At 51.1% G+C, this 14,630-nt stretch overlaps 3 protein-coding genes across 3 annotated transcripts; 2 read left to right on the top strand and 1 right to left on the bottom strand.

Annotated features, from left to right (window-relative positions):
* Positions 1-302: 302 nt before the first annotated feature.
* On the top strand, positions 303-4,536 carry F5J12DRAFT_929303 (uncharacterized protein; the record flags this gene model as incomplete). The annotated part of the gene is made up of 4 exons (XM_051749487.1): positions 303-1,313; positions 1,356-1,441; positions 1,482-1,647; positions 1,709-4,536. The coding sequence occupies 4 exons, from the start codon at positions 303-305 to the stop codon at positions 4,061-4,063; spliced, it is 3,618 nt and encodes a 1,205-aa protein (XP_051596270.1). The 3' UTR covers positions 4,064-4,536.
* A 1,671-nt stretch (positions 4,537-6,207) lies between these two features.
* On the bottom strand, positions 6,208-8,627 carry F5J12DRAFT_907173 (uncharacterized protein; the record flags this gene model as incomplete). The annotated part of the gene is given in 9 exon segments (XM_051748889.1): positions 6,208-6,420; positions 6,554-6,681; positions 6,766-6,867; positions 6,926-7,139; positions 7,159-7,210; positions 7,260-7,365; positions 7,425-7,576; positions 7,632-8,501; positions 8,557-8,627. 9 exon segments carry the CDS (start codon positions 8,625-8,627, stop codon positions 6,208-6,210), a joined length of 1,908 nt encoding a protein of 635 aa, XP_051596271.1.
* A 3,473-nt stretch (positions 8,628-12,100) lies between these two features.
* Positions 12,101-14,129, top strand: F5J12DRAFT_855498 (uncharacterized protein; the record flags this gene model as incomplete). The annotated part of the gene is made up of 8 exons (XM_051746680.1): positions 12,101-12,363; positions 12,421-12,562; positions 12,597-12,969; positions 13,004-13,076; positions 13,099-13,299; positions 13,373-13,544; positions 13,598-13,763; positions 13,817-14,129. The coding sequence occupies 8 exons, from the start codon at positions 12,101-12,103 to the stop codon at positions 13,930-13,932; spliced, it is 1,506 nt and encodes a 501-aa protein (XP_051596272.1). The 3' UTR covers positions 13,933-14,129.
* Positions 14,130-14,630: the final 501 nt, after the last annotated feature.

The raw sequence follows: 14,630 nt of genomic DNA on the forward strand, positions 1-14,630 counted from the left end.
TCAGCTGGATCTACTTTAGGCCTGGCTATTTATCATACAACCACGCGGTCCAACGTCTGTATTACACAGATTCAACGTGGTCGCCATCCGGATCGGTTCAAACTTAGGCTCTGCGCGTCTAGGTTACATTTCTACCGGAACTCTAGAAAGATTACAGCACAGGAAGGGACCAGCACTCTGTGGCTGAGAACTCCAACGTTCACAGGTTCAAGGGTATCGTTCCATTCGGGATCGATCGCTTTTTGTCGGTTAGCACGACTTCCGGTGACGGAGAGACGACTGGACGACGGCAATAAGCGACTATGAGCTTTGGCATGCACGGAAATTTGGGTGTCGAGTATGACGGCGACACGCGGATCGGGGACGTTGACGGGGAGGTGTGGGCGTGTCGCGATAAGACCCCCGCTTCAGTCCAAGGGGGTGAAGGGACTAGTGCAGCGGCGGGTGAGGTTAACGAGAAAAGGCACAGCCCGGGTCTTCTTGAAGCAGTCAAGAACGAGTGGGCAGAACGACGGAAAGGTGGTGAACGAACAGCACCCGATGAAGATCGTTCACAACCCAAGCAGCGACCCTCCTCGCCTCGTTCTCGCCGCGTGGGCATCGTCTTTTCACCTCAAAATTACAAACGCCCACACTCCCTGCTCGACTTGAAGGACGCAGCTCGTATCTGCGGCAATTGCAGCCTGAGCTCCAACGACATCTGCAATAGTAGCCCCACTCCTACTATTGCTAATCCTCCGGTCATTCCTCCTCGCTCTCCACTTCGACCAATCTCCTTACGCTACCAAGAACTTCAGGATCCCTCAAACACCGCCCCGGCTCCTACCCCGGCAAGTCAGCTCATAAATTTGGACGTACCGCTTGACACAGACGCCCGTGGTCACCAAATGGACACCGTACAATCTTTACGCACCTCAAAAGAGATGCTTCGGAGACACAGCTTGGGATCACTCACTGCCATCCTTGATTCGCTCGCCGCGGACCCAACAACTTTCCACGACAAAGAGTTGCCCTTGCCACCAGACTACGACGACGATCTCTCTAGAACTACTCAAAGTGATAGCGACGAGGACGATTCAGACCCAGACGTTGACCCGGATTCACCCAGCGAAGTTCTCGCACAGGAACTTGGTGTCTCCGTTAGCCCTACGCCCCCTGCCGACGCTGTCACCCTCAACTCCGGTCAACACACTGTCATGACCAAACGAATGCACGCGCTCTTTGAGTTGCTGTCATCAGAACGCGCTTATGCGTCTGATCTCGCTCTGATCCGTGATATCCACATCCCACTTGCACTAGGCAGGCATCCCTTTGTAGTTTTAGTCCATTTTTAGTGTCTCATGGTCTCTGCACAGGTCAACCACCGCCATTCAGTCCAACTGGGTCTGGGAGCCCGCCGCTATTCCCATCTGGCTCAGGATCTGGCTCATCATCACGAACAGTCTCAACGGCATCTGACTCTTCCAGCGTCATCATCACAGCTTGGCCCTCCCATGTCACGGGAAGACGTACGGACACATCTTTGGCAACATCGAGGACCTTGCGGTCTTTGCCGACCGCTTTGTAGGTCTCCTGGAAAAGGCGATTGGTGGTGCCATAGACAACGGAAATAGTGACGATAGGGTGGGCACCTTGTTCCTGGAGATAGTACGTGACATTTTGTCTTTGCAATCTCGTTCATGGTAACCTCTTTACTTACCATGTGCAGATCCCGTCTCTAGAGCCCCCTTACAAAACATACATCACTCGTCATCCGACTGCTTTGGCCCACTTGAACTCCCTTCCCCCGTCTCCGGCCTTATCTGCTTATCTCTCCCAAACTCGCACGCTTGCCTCATCTCTGACTCACGCATGGGATTTGCCTTCTCTGCTCATCAAACCCGTGCAGCGGCTCCTCAAATATTCACTTCTCTTGGGAGCTATTATTGACGCAACGCCTGACAATCATGGAGACCGTGCGGCCCTTGTTGAAGCCAAGCAAAAAATGGAAGACGTGGCACGAAGCGTCAATGAAGAACGCCGACGGTGGGAGGTCGTTCGCGAAGTCCTTGGCGATTCAGCTTTCCAAAACACGAATGGGAAATCCAAGAAAGGTTCCAACGGTGTCAGCGTGGGAATGGTTATGACCGGCACGGCCCATCTTGGTCGAATGAAAACCTTACGCCCGTCCAAAACGAAAGAGATGGCTGAAACTGGAATTGATAACGCCGAAGCAGTGGAAGTCGCTCGCTTGGAATCTGAGCTCCAGCGATATGCCGCGTTTTTTGACAGACTCGCAAGGGATGTCAGGGAATGGCGGGATACTATGGAAGTGTCATTGTTTGCTCTGCGTCAATGGGGCATTGCGTTTGGTGCTGTCTTGGGTCTTACGCCTTCCCCGTCCGCTCTAAACCCAGACCTCATACCCGATTCACCAAGTGGACAGGCAATCGACACATCAGATCCTGAGATACGCTCAGAAGCATATGATGCTTTTACAAGTTTGCTATCCTCCCTCCCGCCGCTTTGCGATGTGTTTGACGAGCGCCTAAGAGAGAGATTCATACCAGTTCTGTGCGAGCTCAAGGCCATGCTTGAACCCCCTAAAAAACTCCTGAGTGCCATGCACGCACTTACTCCCTTACACGCTGCCCTTCTCCACACCCCCTTCTCACCGTCCAAGGGCCGCCGACCTGCACAAGCCCTGCTAACCGCCTCGCAGTCATATCTCGCGCTCCGCTCGGCGCTTGCTGCGGAGCTTCCGTTGCTCCTGTCTGCTCTGAAACGAGCGACTGCCTTTGCAGTACGTATTCTCGCCGACGAACAAGCCAACTTGTACGTTATGATTGCGGATCGTTGGGCCGAGCTGTGGGATGCGCTGCGTGTAGATGGGGAACGATGTGGTGGTTCCGAGGAAACGTTACGCGTCTGGTGGGAGCGGTGGAGCGAGGTTGAGGAGCGTCTGCCTAAGTTGAAGATTACTCGGCGAGAGAAATGGTGGGCGGAGCGGGAACGGGAACTCAAGGAAGGTCGTGACTTCAGGAGTGAAGCCCGAGACAAGTCCAGAGATGCCAATCGGGAGAGGCAGGCAAGAAAAGCCGGTGTGCCGGCGTCCGGGTCCAGTGCGACTGGGTTCGATTCCCAGATCGTTACCGTGCAGTCGTCTCCCAACTCCCAAGCACGACGTCAACATCATTCCCATGTCTCCAACAGCACCCCCACCTCGGACAAGCGCCGCAGCGGAAGCAGTGCTGTTACACCACCACCCCAAGTAATACAACGGCGACCCTCGGATGAGTCTTTTCGCTCGGGGAAATCTGGAAAATCGTCCGGCTATGGTGGTAGATCAGGTAGAAATAGCAGAGTGGACGATGAACCACCCGTACCCCGGCTAAAACCCAACTTCGTAGCGAGTTATTCCAATGGTCCCCAACACAGAAAGAGTGCACCAACTATTACTACCTTGCGCACCTCCGCGTCCTCCACCTCACAAACTTTAGCCGACGTCGACGCAGGTTATCCACCCTCACCGCTTTCACGTGATGTGTTTGATGATGACGAGCAAGACAGGGGGCGAAGCCAACGCCGCCCAAGTTTCAAGAGTAAGATCACAGACCCATTCAAGCCAGCCCATCACCGCCGTCGATCCTCCTCTGTCAAATCGCTAGGCGCGCCGTCTTCCCTCGCTGCCTACTCGATGGACATACCACTTCCTTCCTATTCTCCCTCCGCTCAATTTGCACATCATGCAATTCATTCAACGTCGACCCCTACTTCGCGACCACGAGCATCCCCCACCCTCGCAACCACTCGTGCTCTTTACACGACCCGTGTCATCCATGCTTGCGAACCACCACCTGGTGTCTCATATCGCGGACTTCCTTTTTTTACACTTGAGTACGGTGACATGTATGATGTCTTGCGGGAATACGGCCATCCCTCGACGCATGCAGATTTGCCGTTGTATGTGGACGATGGTGAGGATTGCCTCTTACTTGTGCGGGAGCGAGCGAAGGGGAACGGGAACAGTGAAGGGAGTGAAGTGGGCTGGGCGCTGGCGAGTTTCTTGGTCCCTGTCGACTAGACGAGGCGTTGCACGGTGACTCCGCATGTTTCTCAACATGAACTTCTGATCTTGATTTTTTTTTCTTTTCATTTCCATCTCTTCATTGATCTGGACCCTCCTTCCCCCGAGTCATTCTCTTTCCATCTTTCCCATCGTCGCCATCACTTGAGCTACACCTTCCCCCCGCAACTGACGAGATTCATGGTTACTGCATATGTAAACTTTTACTAATCGGGATGTGAACAGCATTGCCTTCCGCTTCCACGATATCCGCTCCCGTTTAGCCTATCACCAAGTTGTTTTCGGGCTTACCGTGCCCCCCTTTGTTAGTGTCCATGTACTTATACCTCAGAATGTACTTAGAGGACACATTATCGGGACAAAATATAATTTAGTGCTCCGATCCAGGCAGACGTTGGCAACGGGAGCAACAAGGTGAACAGAAGAAAGTGGCAAAGGCAGTTGAGGTCTCAGCCTAATACACATCGACAGGTGGCTCGCTTTGTTTAGTCTAGCCGCACTTGCATGCAAGGGCCAGGTCCTCCAAGGGCCATAAACGAGTATTCAAAAAAAAAAAAAAAAGTCTAGCCGCAGGCGGGCCGTTTTGTAGCATAGCGATGTAAGTACTTCGCACACTGACCAGCTCTGGATGGGAATGTCTAATGAAAACGAAGATGCACTGTCGCATTCACGATTTCTTTTCTAGACCCAGTGTGCATCGTCCTATCCGACGTGTTGGCGTGGACGTGAACGCCCCCCACCCCCCCCCCCTTCAAGTCTGATGATAGTGAGCGTCAGGGACGAATTTCCGACTTGATCTCTCAATTCCCTCTCTCCCATAGGTTGGCCTAGATGGGTCTGGCCAAAGCCACCATGGCCTATAACCTGCCCTGTCGCCTCGGCTTGCACCTTAATCGGCGTATGGACATTGCATGAACCCGGCCCGGGTTGGTTGAACTTTAAGTTCATTTTTTATTCACGTCCCTGATCCAGTTTCATTCTTCGACTCAACTATTCCACGAAGACATTTGGTCAGGTACTCTAGCCCGATCATCGCCAGGTAATTGTTGCTTAGGTTCGGCCAAACATGAGCATATAAGAGGGAAGCCCCGTCTCTTAGATCTGCTTCTGCTCCTCTGGAGTTCCGTCTAATCGATCTTTGAATATCGCAACGCGTTCCGCACCTGTCTGCAGAATAGCCAATTGGATTGGCTAGGAAAACGGCAGCCGAATAATTTTTTCTTGCTCCGTTGGCTGTTAGCCGTGAACCATGCGCGCCATTTCACGAGAAGAGCCTTACGGTTTGTTTCTTCGCCTCACGCTCCACATTCCCCTCGACAACCCCCATCCGATACTTCTTGGGCAAGGGTTCACCGATCATAGCAAATAATCTCGAATATGTTGAAGTTCCCAAGTCTGGTGATGCTCCTCCCTGCCATACCTTTGGTTAATTCCTTCCCTCCCGTAATTTGTGTCAAGCCGCGACTACCATCAATATCTGTCAAAACGTGTCCACCCACGTCGCCGCCGAATTGTGCTAGGAATAACTCTTAGTATCAGCGGGACGGCATATTTGGTCGTAATAAGATGGAACGATGTGCGAGAAGACACAGCCTACCTGCAGTTGTTTCATGTTTGCGGCCCCAGGTGGGATGCGGCAGGTGAAGTGTCTACAGCGGATATCAGTTCATGTCCAAAAATCAAATGACTGCCGTCCATCATCTGGATGTCTCCGGGGATGCTGAACTTCTACGACACTTTCTCCGTGGTGATCGTCCACCAGGCAAGCCTACGTTGAAACGCAGCTCTTTCTGGCAGCGTCGACATACTCAATGCACCTTCCGGTTCCTCAAGACAGGGATGAGTCGCCTATCACATCTGATTGGTGAACCATACCTATGCAAATGCGCCGTTCGTTATCCTGTCTCCATCAAGCTTTCTATACTTAATGTGATTCATGTCAGCAACATATTACAAAACCAATAACACGACAGTAAAGTGCAACTGTGGTTGCAAGCGTCCATCTCAACGAGGCCAGAATTAAATGACAACAATCGCGGCGAAAACATTACAGGCATGGCAAAATAATAACATGACGAATCCAAGAAACCAAAAGTCAGGTGAGCACATCAAAGACTAACCATTTCAGTTACATGCGCTGATCAAATCCGGATATGCTCTGGTTCATGTTCGTTGGGCTCGACGAGTTCGCCCTTATCATTAAGAGGCCAGAACGAATTTTTAAAGAAGTTAGTGGGGTCGTACATTTTCTTCACGCTAATAAGCTTCGCCCAGTTCTCTCCAAAGCATGCAATGACGCGGCTCGGAGATTCGCAGCGGCCTAGGAACTGGTAATACGGTTGGACTACCGCCCCCTGAGTCATCAGTTTGGAAAACGCTTACGCTTGGGAGCGGACCGCCAATTGCGACGGGAGCAAGCGTCTCAAAAATCCACTGCCAGCGGCTATCATCAGCTTGTGATTACATCCATGCAAGAGATAGTCTGACCTCTTCGGCGGACGTAACACACCGGGGATCCTTAAAGTTTATGTCCCACTGGTGAAGCGCGGTAACGTTGAATGCCGCTTCCCGCTGACTCTTTGGTAGGCAGCTGTCCTTGGTGTCGGTTATAGCGCCTCCGGACGAGTTCAAACAACCACGCTACAACGATGCGTTTTGTGAGTATGTGAAGGGGAGAGTTGATTAAACCGAAAACTTACTGCAACCAACTGGAGTTTCTGCGAATTGTACCACAGTCTTATTGATGATTTCGTCAGGAAGCGAACAGATCAGAGTCGATCGAATAAACCACTTATTCCCGGCTGATAAACAAATGTGTGCTAGGTAAACAGCTACATGCGAAAGATATGAATGCCTCACCTTTGCCTCGAAGGACTTGAGCAACGCTGTCTTGCTGGTGATGGAATGTCTTCTCGTCTACCTCATTGAGCAAGCAACGTTCACCATCCCAAGAGGAGATCGCCTGAAGGAACTCGTTCCCTTTAACCTTTGGGCCAATATAACACATCTGAACCACGACGAGAGAATCCAGGCCAGCAGGCCCAGCCGTGAGTAAGACATTGGCAGTATAATTCTCGTGGAGCTCCTTTGACGCAATCGCGGAAATGCTTGATGAGAGATGGCGCCGTGGCGCGATGGAACCGGCTATGGGGAATAGTTAGGTGTGGAAGGAGAGTATAGGGGTTGGACGTACTAGATCAAATTTCCAGCAAACACGACAGGGACAGGATAAGCGAGTGCTTTGTAACGAGTAACGATGCCAAACACGGAACCAGCACCGCGCAACGCCCACCAAAGATCTGGTACGAACCAATGAGACAAGGCTGACAATAGCAATGGCAAGACGACTGTAGATTACCCGGGTGTTCATTCTCGCTAGCAATCACGACCCGGCCATCAGCCAATACTACCTCTGCCTCCACAAGGTTGTCGATACTAAGGCCATGAAGTCGTCCGAGGAAACCGAAGCCCCCAAGAAGCATGACAGCGGACCCCACAGGGTGTGCGGCACTGGGATACCAAGGTTAGATCCCAAGAAATATCCAGTAGACCAACAAAAGCTCACAAGGGGACATAATATGGTACAGCGCCACGTCCTCCAGCGAGCGAAATGGCTTCCAAAGGATTCGCGGCGGAAAATTGATCGACGTCCTTTTGTCTCATACCTGCCCCGAATGTAATGAACGCATGAGAATAAAGGGGCGTGGCATAACTGAGAATATTCTGTGAGGAGTCAAGGAACGTGGGACTAGCGAACAGAGAGTTTGGTATCGACTGAGCCAGTTGAGACGTCGACGGAACAGTAGCAGGTTCATTACCGGGCCCTTCCTCGAGATATCCAAAAGGATCAGCGTCAATGACGGAGGAAGGCTCCGGATGAGAAACGGGGGGGGATGGTGGTGGGATAGGGGCTGTAGAACTTCCTTTTATCAGGTGGGAAGCACATGAACCCCTCGATACTATCGGCGAAGCGGGATGAACAAAAGTCACAGTAGCATTACAATCAGGAGCCGGGCCCTCCATCAAGGCCTGCGGGGCAGCACCTCGGTTGGCAAAGGGAAAGGGGGTACTTGAACTGATGCAGTTGACAGGGCCTCTAGACCCCAGTGAAATATCTCCTTCCTGATGGAGGAAATCCTCCACCCTTTGAGAAGCTAAAGCACAAGTATACTGCCTCGCGTTCTCCCTCCGGTGTCTTCCGGTCCAATCGTGGTCGGTTACTAGTGGTGCAACCTTATCCTTCCCCGTGCTCCCGGCAGGCGGCATATCTTGGATGCTGGTGAAACCTCCACTCGCGGTAGGCGCCTCGATTTCGACCTGATTGAACCTGAGGAGGTCCATGATGATATCTCCACAAACGGCCCAACCAGCCGTTCCGTAACCCCCCGCCTTTACAGAGAGCGAGAGGTCATGCTTTCGGCAAAAAAGAATCACGCTGTAGATGAAATGGCGTCAGTGATGCATCACACCCATTCGGTTCCATGGCTTACTTGCTGACATCCTGTACATCTGATGGACACACGACAGCAAGAGACGTGACCTTGATGTCGCCGTTGAACATCTTGGAATAGTTGGCAAAACTGCAGGATATTCGGTATAACGTTCCAGAGGGACGCAATGCCGCACTCACTTTGGGTTACCCCGGACATATATATCGCCCCGGAAGGAAGCAGAAAGTTTAAGGTATAGGTCTGGGGCGAGACTGGGTTGGGGAACAACTAAGACTGATACTAGTCTGCATGAAGGTCAGGGAGTAACGAACAGGAAAATATAAAATTGTGTAAAGTCTGGCAGGGGGGATACGAAGAGTGCAGGACGGCCCTGCCTCTTTATAAGGAGAAGGAGGAGCAGAGTGGCTTTTATAATTACGCCTTTGATTTGCAAATTTCAAGTCACCTTTCTTTTTTCGCAAGTCGTTACCACACCGCAGAGCACCTCAGCGCATGGCAAGGCGATGAGGATTAATGGGCATGCCTGAAGCGGGAGCTGGCGAATTTGGAAAGGCCATCGATCCAGAAGTCGCGGAACCAGAACGCTCCAGCGGCACATTTTCTCGGCACGACCCTCTCCACTCGGTGTCAGGCACTTCCCTAGACTTGACATTGAGCGAGGCAGTGTCACTTTGGCAGACCTGGGTACTCTTTTCTTGTCGGAGTGGTCAAACTTAGACCTGATCATACCTTGATTTCGTTAAGTTATTTTAACCTCGCAGTACCTGTCGACGCTTACGTCAGCCCAGTTTCTGTGCGAATAAACCGACTTTTACCGGCTTGGAGGCTCTCTGAACACATATGGCACCAGACCCACTAATAGAAGCAACGGACGAACAACGTTCATTCTCCCGAGATCCACGCTTAATCCATAACCCCCTTTCACGACGTTAGGAAACCCTCTTCGATTAGGGTAAGTTCATCGCGGTAAGTTATATCATTCACCTCTTATAGTTTCCCGTAAGCACCACCAAGTACATCTTTCAAATGAGCCAGGGGTTTTGTGAGATGACACGCAATCGTACCGTCGCCGAGCCGTCCAACTCGTGGTAGTACAAACTTTGCTATTCGAAAGTTCTCGCAACCGTCCTTTGTAACAGCGTTGGTTTTCTGAGATGTCGATCTTCTCGCGGCGACTGGCCAGCCTGGAGTATTTGTGGATGATCGACCGATCGCAGTCTCCGATGATGATGACCCTCGATAAGTGACACCACCACCACCACCACCCGTCACTATTACTCTCTTGCCTGGTATGTCATCGTCGTCCACAGATTTCCTACTAGATCCTGTCACATCTAAGCACTGTTTCAGCCCATCCCACTCTCATATATGTATAACAAGTGACAAACTCAGAGGGTGCGGAAACGTGTGAGCTGCGAACACGTGTTCTGCCGATACTGGTAGGTCCCCGTCTGACTCTCCACTGCGATCCACATACGGTGCCCAGTGGCTTCCCCCGCATAGCCTTCCTGCCGTTATCCACGGGGAGCTAATAGGGCACTCGATAATAGCTGATAGCAGTTACTATTTACGCGGGGTGAAAAGCTACCGATCAGGCTTCGGACCGGGAAGTCGCTGCGGGGAACTCGGGCTAACGGACTATACCATTCAAAACCTGCAGGCCTGGATTTCCAAGCCTTCATCACATTTACTGCGGCTGTTTCGGAATCGGGTTATGAGTTGCCGGAAACATCTCTGCGATCTGTAGCGGGTAAAAAGGCAAATGAATTGTGATAGAATGTTATCGCCGTAGTTTGACCCGTTCCATCCAAAGTCGACACTGCCTCATCAGTAAGCGAGTGTGGTGCTCGCCCCCATTTTTCCCTCCGGACAGTGACCCAACACCCGCTCCACAACTCAAGCACATGAGTGAGGAACTGAGGGTATTGGGGCTACCCACAGCTAATGGCTGCGGCTCCGAGGTCGGTTGTATTAACTCTTAAGGCTCTGCGTCAACTGAATGATATATTCCATCGTGTAAGTTCATCACACTCGGATGTGTACAGGAAGGACACTGCATTCTGGGGTGTCTACCCAGTGGTGTCTGTCATAATGGATTGAATGATACGGCAACGAACTGGTATCCTATGGCATCTCAAGTCAGGGGTTATCGTTGTCACTTCGTTGTCTCCCAATGGCCTGTGCACCTGGAAGTGGTGGTGTCATTTGTTTGAATATGTCAGATGGAGTGTGGGCCCCCGCGAAACCCAAGCAAATGTGGCGACACTCGGCTATTACTGAAGTGACAGGTCTCCAGCCAAATGGCCCATTCAAACGCAAGTAGCATAACTGTCGTCAAACCACTCTCCCCATCCACTGAGGATCCGTGGGTACGCCATCTCCTGACAGAACGAGAAGTTCGTTCTGGTTGTGCAAGGGGAAGCTACATGAGTACTATTGGATTGGCATCAGAAGTGGCCCGCGGTCGGATCACCTTGAATACACATTTGTGACCAAAGCAAAAAAACGACTACGTATGTACTATTAGTGATCGCAACGGTCCAGCTGAGCATGGGTAGGCTTCCTGTGAGATCATGATGGACCTCGGGGGTGATTATGACTTGACCTCATACACCTCACAGGCTAGTACTTACTGTAACATACAATTGGTGGCCCATAATGCTAGAGATAGAGATATACGTACTTGCCTATCTCTGTGGTGCCGGCGTTAAGGAGACACTGGGAGGTGGAGATGGGAACCATCGACGCACGCGATGACGCCAGACTGGTAGTTCTGCCCATGCTTATTGTTCAACTAGCTTGTACATATATAGTTGGACCTTCTTACCTCCGCTGAGGTCGGATTCCACGTTTCGGCTCTTCGGGGCGACACGCCTTTGATACCTACTTCGTCATGGACGTCGAACGTGACGCGCATGACGAACGCCAATCAAAATTTTGTAAAATATGAAGGGCTGGGGCCTGAGGGATCTAGGGTTGAGCCTCTCCGTGGCATAACGTGTTGCACGCTTTAACTTGTTAGTACTTGAAGCTTGAAGGCTTTTTTTCAAACGACAAAGTACCCACCTCAGCGTGCTTCGTGGTCAACATGAAGTCTATCCTCGACAGCCGTGTTTTGAAACAGATACATGTCGGAGCGAATCGGATCAGTTGGTATGATGATATGATTTTTTTTGACAATTGAACATGTTTACCTCAACAGTTTCCGCGGTTAAAGAGAGGGTTCCCGGTTGAACGTGTATCCCTCGTGATTTGACCTCCCTCTTTTTTTTTTTTTTTTTCTCTACATCTCTCGTCCCTGGTTGCCGACGCCAGCGCACCACCCCGAATTTCTAACATATAAATAAAGCAGAGAGTCTGCCGTGTTTTTCTAACCTCAGCACTCGTTTTCTCTCGATTCTTTCGTTGTTTCGTTGTCCTACGGTGTCTTTCACCTCCGGCGTGCTCTAGAGTTATCATACTCTTTGCATGTACTCGAACCAACTAAGCAGCACTCATAACCCCCATAGAGGATCGAAACACTCCTCCGCTGGTTTCCTTGCAGCTCATTGAATAATCCAAAGACGAACGCCGCTCTATCAAAATGTCTATCACTCCTGCGAACTCTTCTGGTTACGATACTCCTGTCTCTGACTTGGAGTCTATCGTCCCCGTCCACCCAACTGCTGCCCGTCGTCCCAACTACATCACCGTTCAGTCCGAGAATACGGTCTATACAAATGATCATATCACTGCCAAATACTCTTACCGCGGCGCTGACGTTGTTGTATCGGATGGTCAGTTCACTGTCACTCCTACTGTGAAGCCTTTCGAGTTCCAGACCGAGCGTAAGGTTGGGAAGACAGGGTATGTTATCACCATTCGTTCTACGATGCATGTCAGTGAACATTTTTTTTCGTGCAGGTTGATGATGATCGGTATGGGTGGTAATAATGGCACTACGCTCTGTGCCACTATCTTGGCGAACAAGCATAATATCTCGTGGCACACCAAGGAGGGTATTCAACAACCTAACTATATAGGTTCCGTCCTTCGGGCATCTACGGTGCGCATTGGTACCGAGCCAAGTCACTGGGAAGGAAGTGCACCTTCCTCTTTCGGACGTCCTTCCTATGGTGCACCCTAATGATCTAGTTCTTGGTGGGTGGGATATCTCCGGTGTGCCTATGGACAAGGCTATGGAACGTGCCTGTGTGCTCGACTACGATCTTCAGCGCCAGGTCGTGCCCCATATGGCCCTTCTTGGTCGTCCTCTCCCTTCCATCTACTATCCCGATTTCATTGCAGCCAACCAAGAGGCCCGGGCTGACAATGTGATTCCCGGTACCGATAAGCAGGTTCACCTTGAACACATCCGGTCCGACATCCGTCGTTTCAAGGCAGAAAATAGTCTGGACCGTGTTGTCGTGTTCTGGACTGCCAACACCGAGCGGTACAGCGACATCGTTCCTGGTGTGAACGACACAGCGGACCATCCTCCTTGCAGCTATCCGATCTTCCCACTCTGAAGTCTCGCCTTCTACGCTTTTCGCGGTCGCTGCCATCCTCGAAGGGGAGCCGTTCGTCAATGGTGCTCCCCAGAACTACCTTCGTGCCTGGTGTCATTGAACTTGCTGAACGTTACAAGTCTTTCATTGGTGGGGACGACCTGAAGTCGGGCCAAACCAAACTCAAGTCTGTCCTTGCTGAATTCCTTGTGAATGCTGGCATCAAGCCTCTTTCCATCGCGTCCTACAACCATCTTGGTAATAACGATGGACACAACTTGAGTGCGGAGCGTCAGTTCAAGAGCAAGGAAATCTCTAAGAGCAGCGTCGTGGATGATATGGTAGACGCCAACCGCTTGCTTTACAAGCCACCCTGCACCAGGTGCTACTGGTAAAGGGGCTAAAGGCGAACACCCCGACCACATTGTCGTCATCAAATATGTGCCTGCAGTTGGGGACTCGAAGAGAGCTATCGACGAGTACTACTCCGAGATTTTCTGCGGCGGAAGACAGACCATTAACATTTTCAATGAGTGCGAGGTACGGACCCTTCAGTGACTTGCTGCTCATCTGTTAGCTTATCTCGGCCATAGGATTCCTTGTTGGCGACGCCTCTGATTCTGGATCTGACCATCCTCACCGAGCTTTTGACCCGTATCAAGTATCGTGATTTGTCGGTGGGCCAGGTCAAATTTGCTCCCTTGTATCCAGTTCTGTCGCTCCTTTCCTACATGTGCAAAGCTCCATTGGTCAAGCCAGGTATATAGTGGCTGTCACCTTTCTTACCACGTCCGCTAACTTGTTTGCTCTAGGTACCGATGTTGTCAACAGCTTGGGCAGGCAACGCAATGCGCTTGATGCCTTCCTTAAGGCCTGTATCGGTCTGGAGGCCAACGGTGACCTGCTCCTCGAGACTCGTATCTGGTAAAGATTTGTAAGGTCGAAGTGGGTTTAGGATATTATCAACTCGCGATAGATACACTAACGGTACAGTTTCAACAACTGTGCATCTCAGATATGTATGATAGACATTCAACTGTACGCGTATCTATCTTGTTCAATTTTGTTCGTGCTGCGTTGCCAAATCGATGATTCTAATTCTTGCGCCACATTATCCTTCATCGATGAGGAAATCTTCGATTCTAGAGGCTTTCAAAGACAGGAAATTTTTATGCACCAACGTACTTTTGCCCTATGCAGACGTGGAATAAGTCCGGAAGAGGACTGGGGATTACCACTCACGTGCCGAGCGTTTGCCGAGGCGGAGCTTTTCTGCGGGCTCTGAAATAAACTGCGAGTCTTGGAGTGACAGCTGGTGGATGCCGACTTACGGTTTGACCACGACTGAACGGTAAGAGATATTGTACGCCATTCGACTAGCATATCGGGATGTGCTCCATCCGTGATCAGTATGCAGATCTGATCAGGTTCACTTAGCGGCTACTCTCGGAGAGTTCCGTCCCGGCATGAGCAGCTATCCGACTATCGAAGCACAGCCAACGGTCAGATCTGCCACACCAGGCGTTTAACCACTGTATCGTCAGTAGGCAATTGGATTCCTTCAATCTCATTGCTTTGAGAACTGTGGTAGGACCGAGTGTCGGACAGGCCGCCCATATGAACTTC

This window comes from Pisolithus orientalis, assembly GCF_024613125.1.
Source record: "Pisolithus orientalis strain OTSU chromosome Unknown F5J12scaffold_40, whole genome shotgun sequence".
In the NCBI taxonomy this organism is placed as follows: domain Eukaryota; kingdom Fungi; phylum Basidiomycota; class Agaricomycetes; order Boletales; family Pisolithaceae; genus Pisolithus; species Pisolithus orientalis.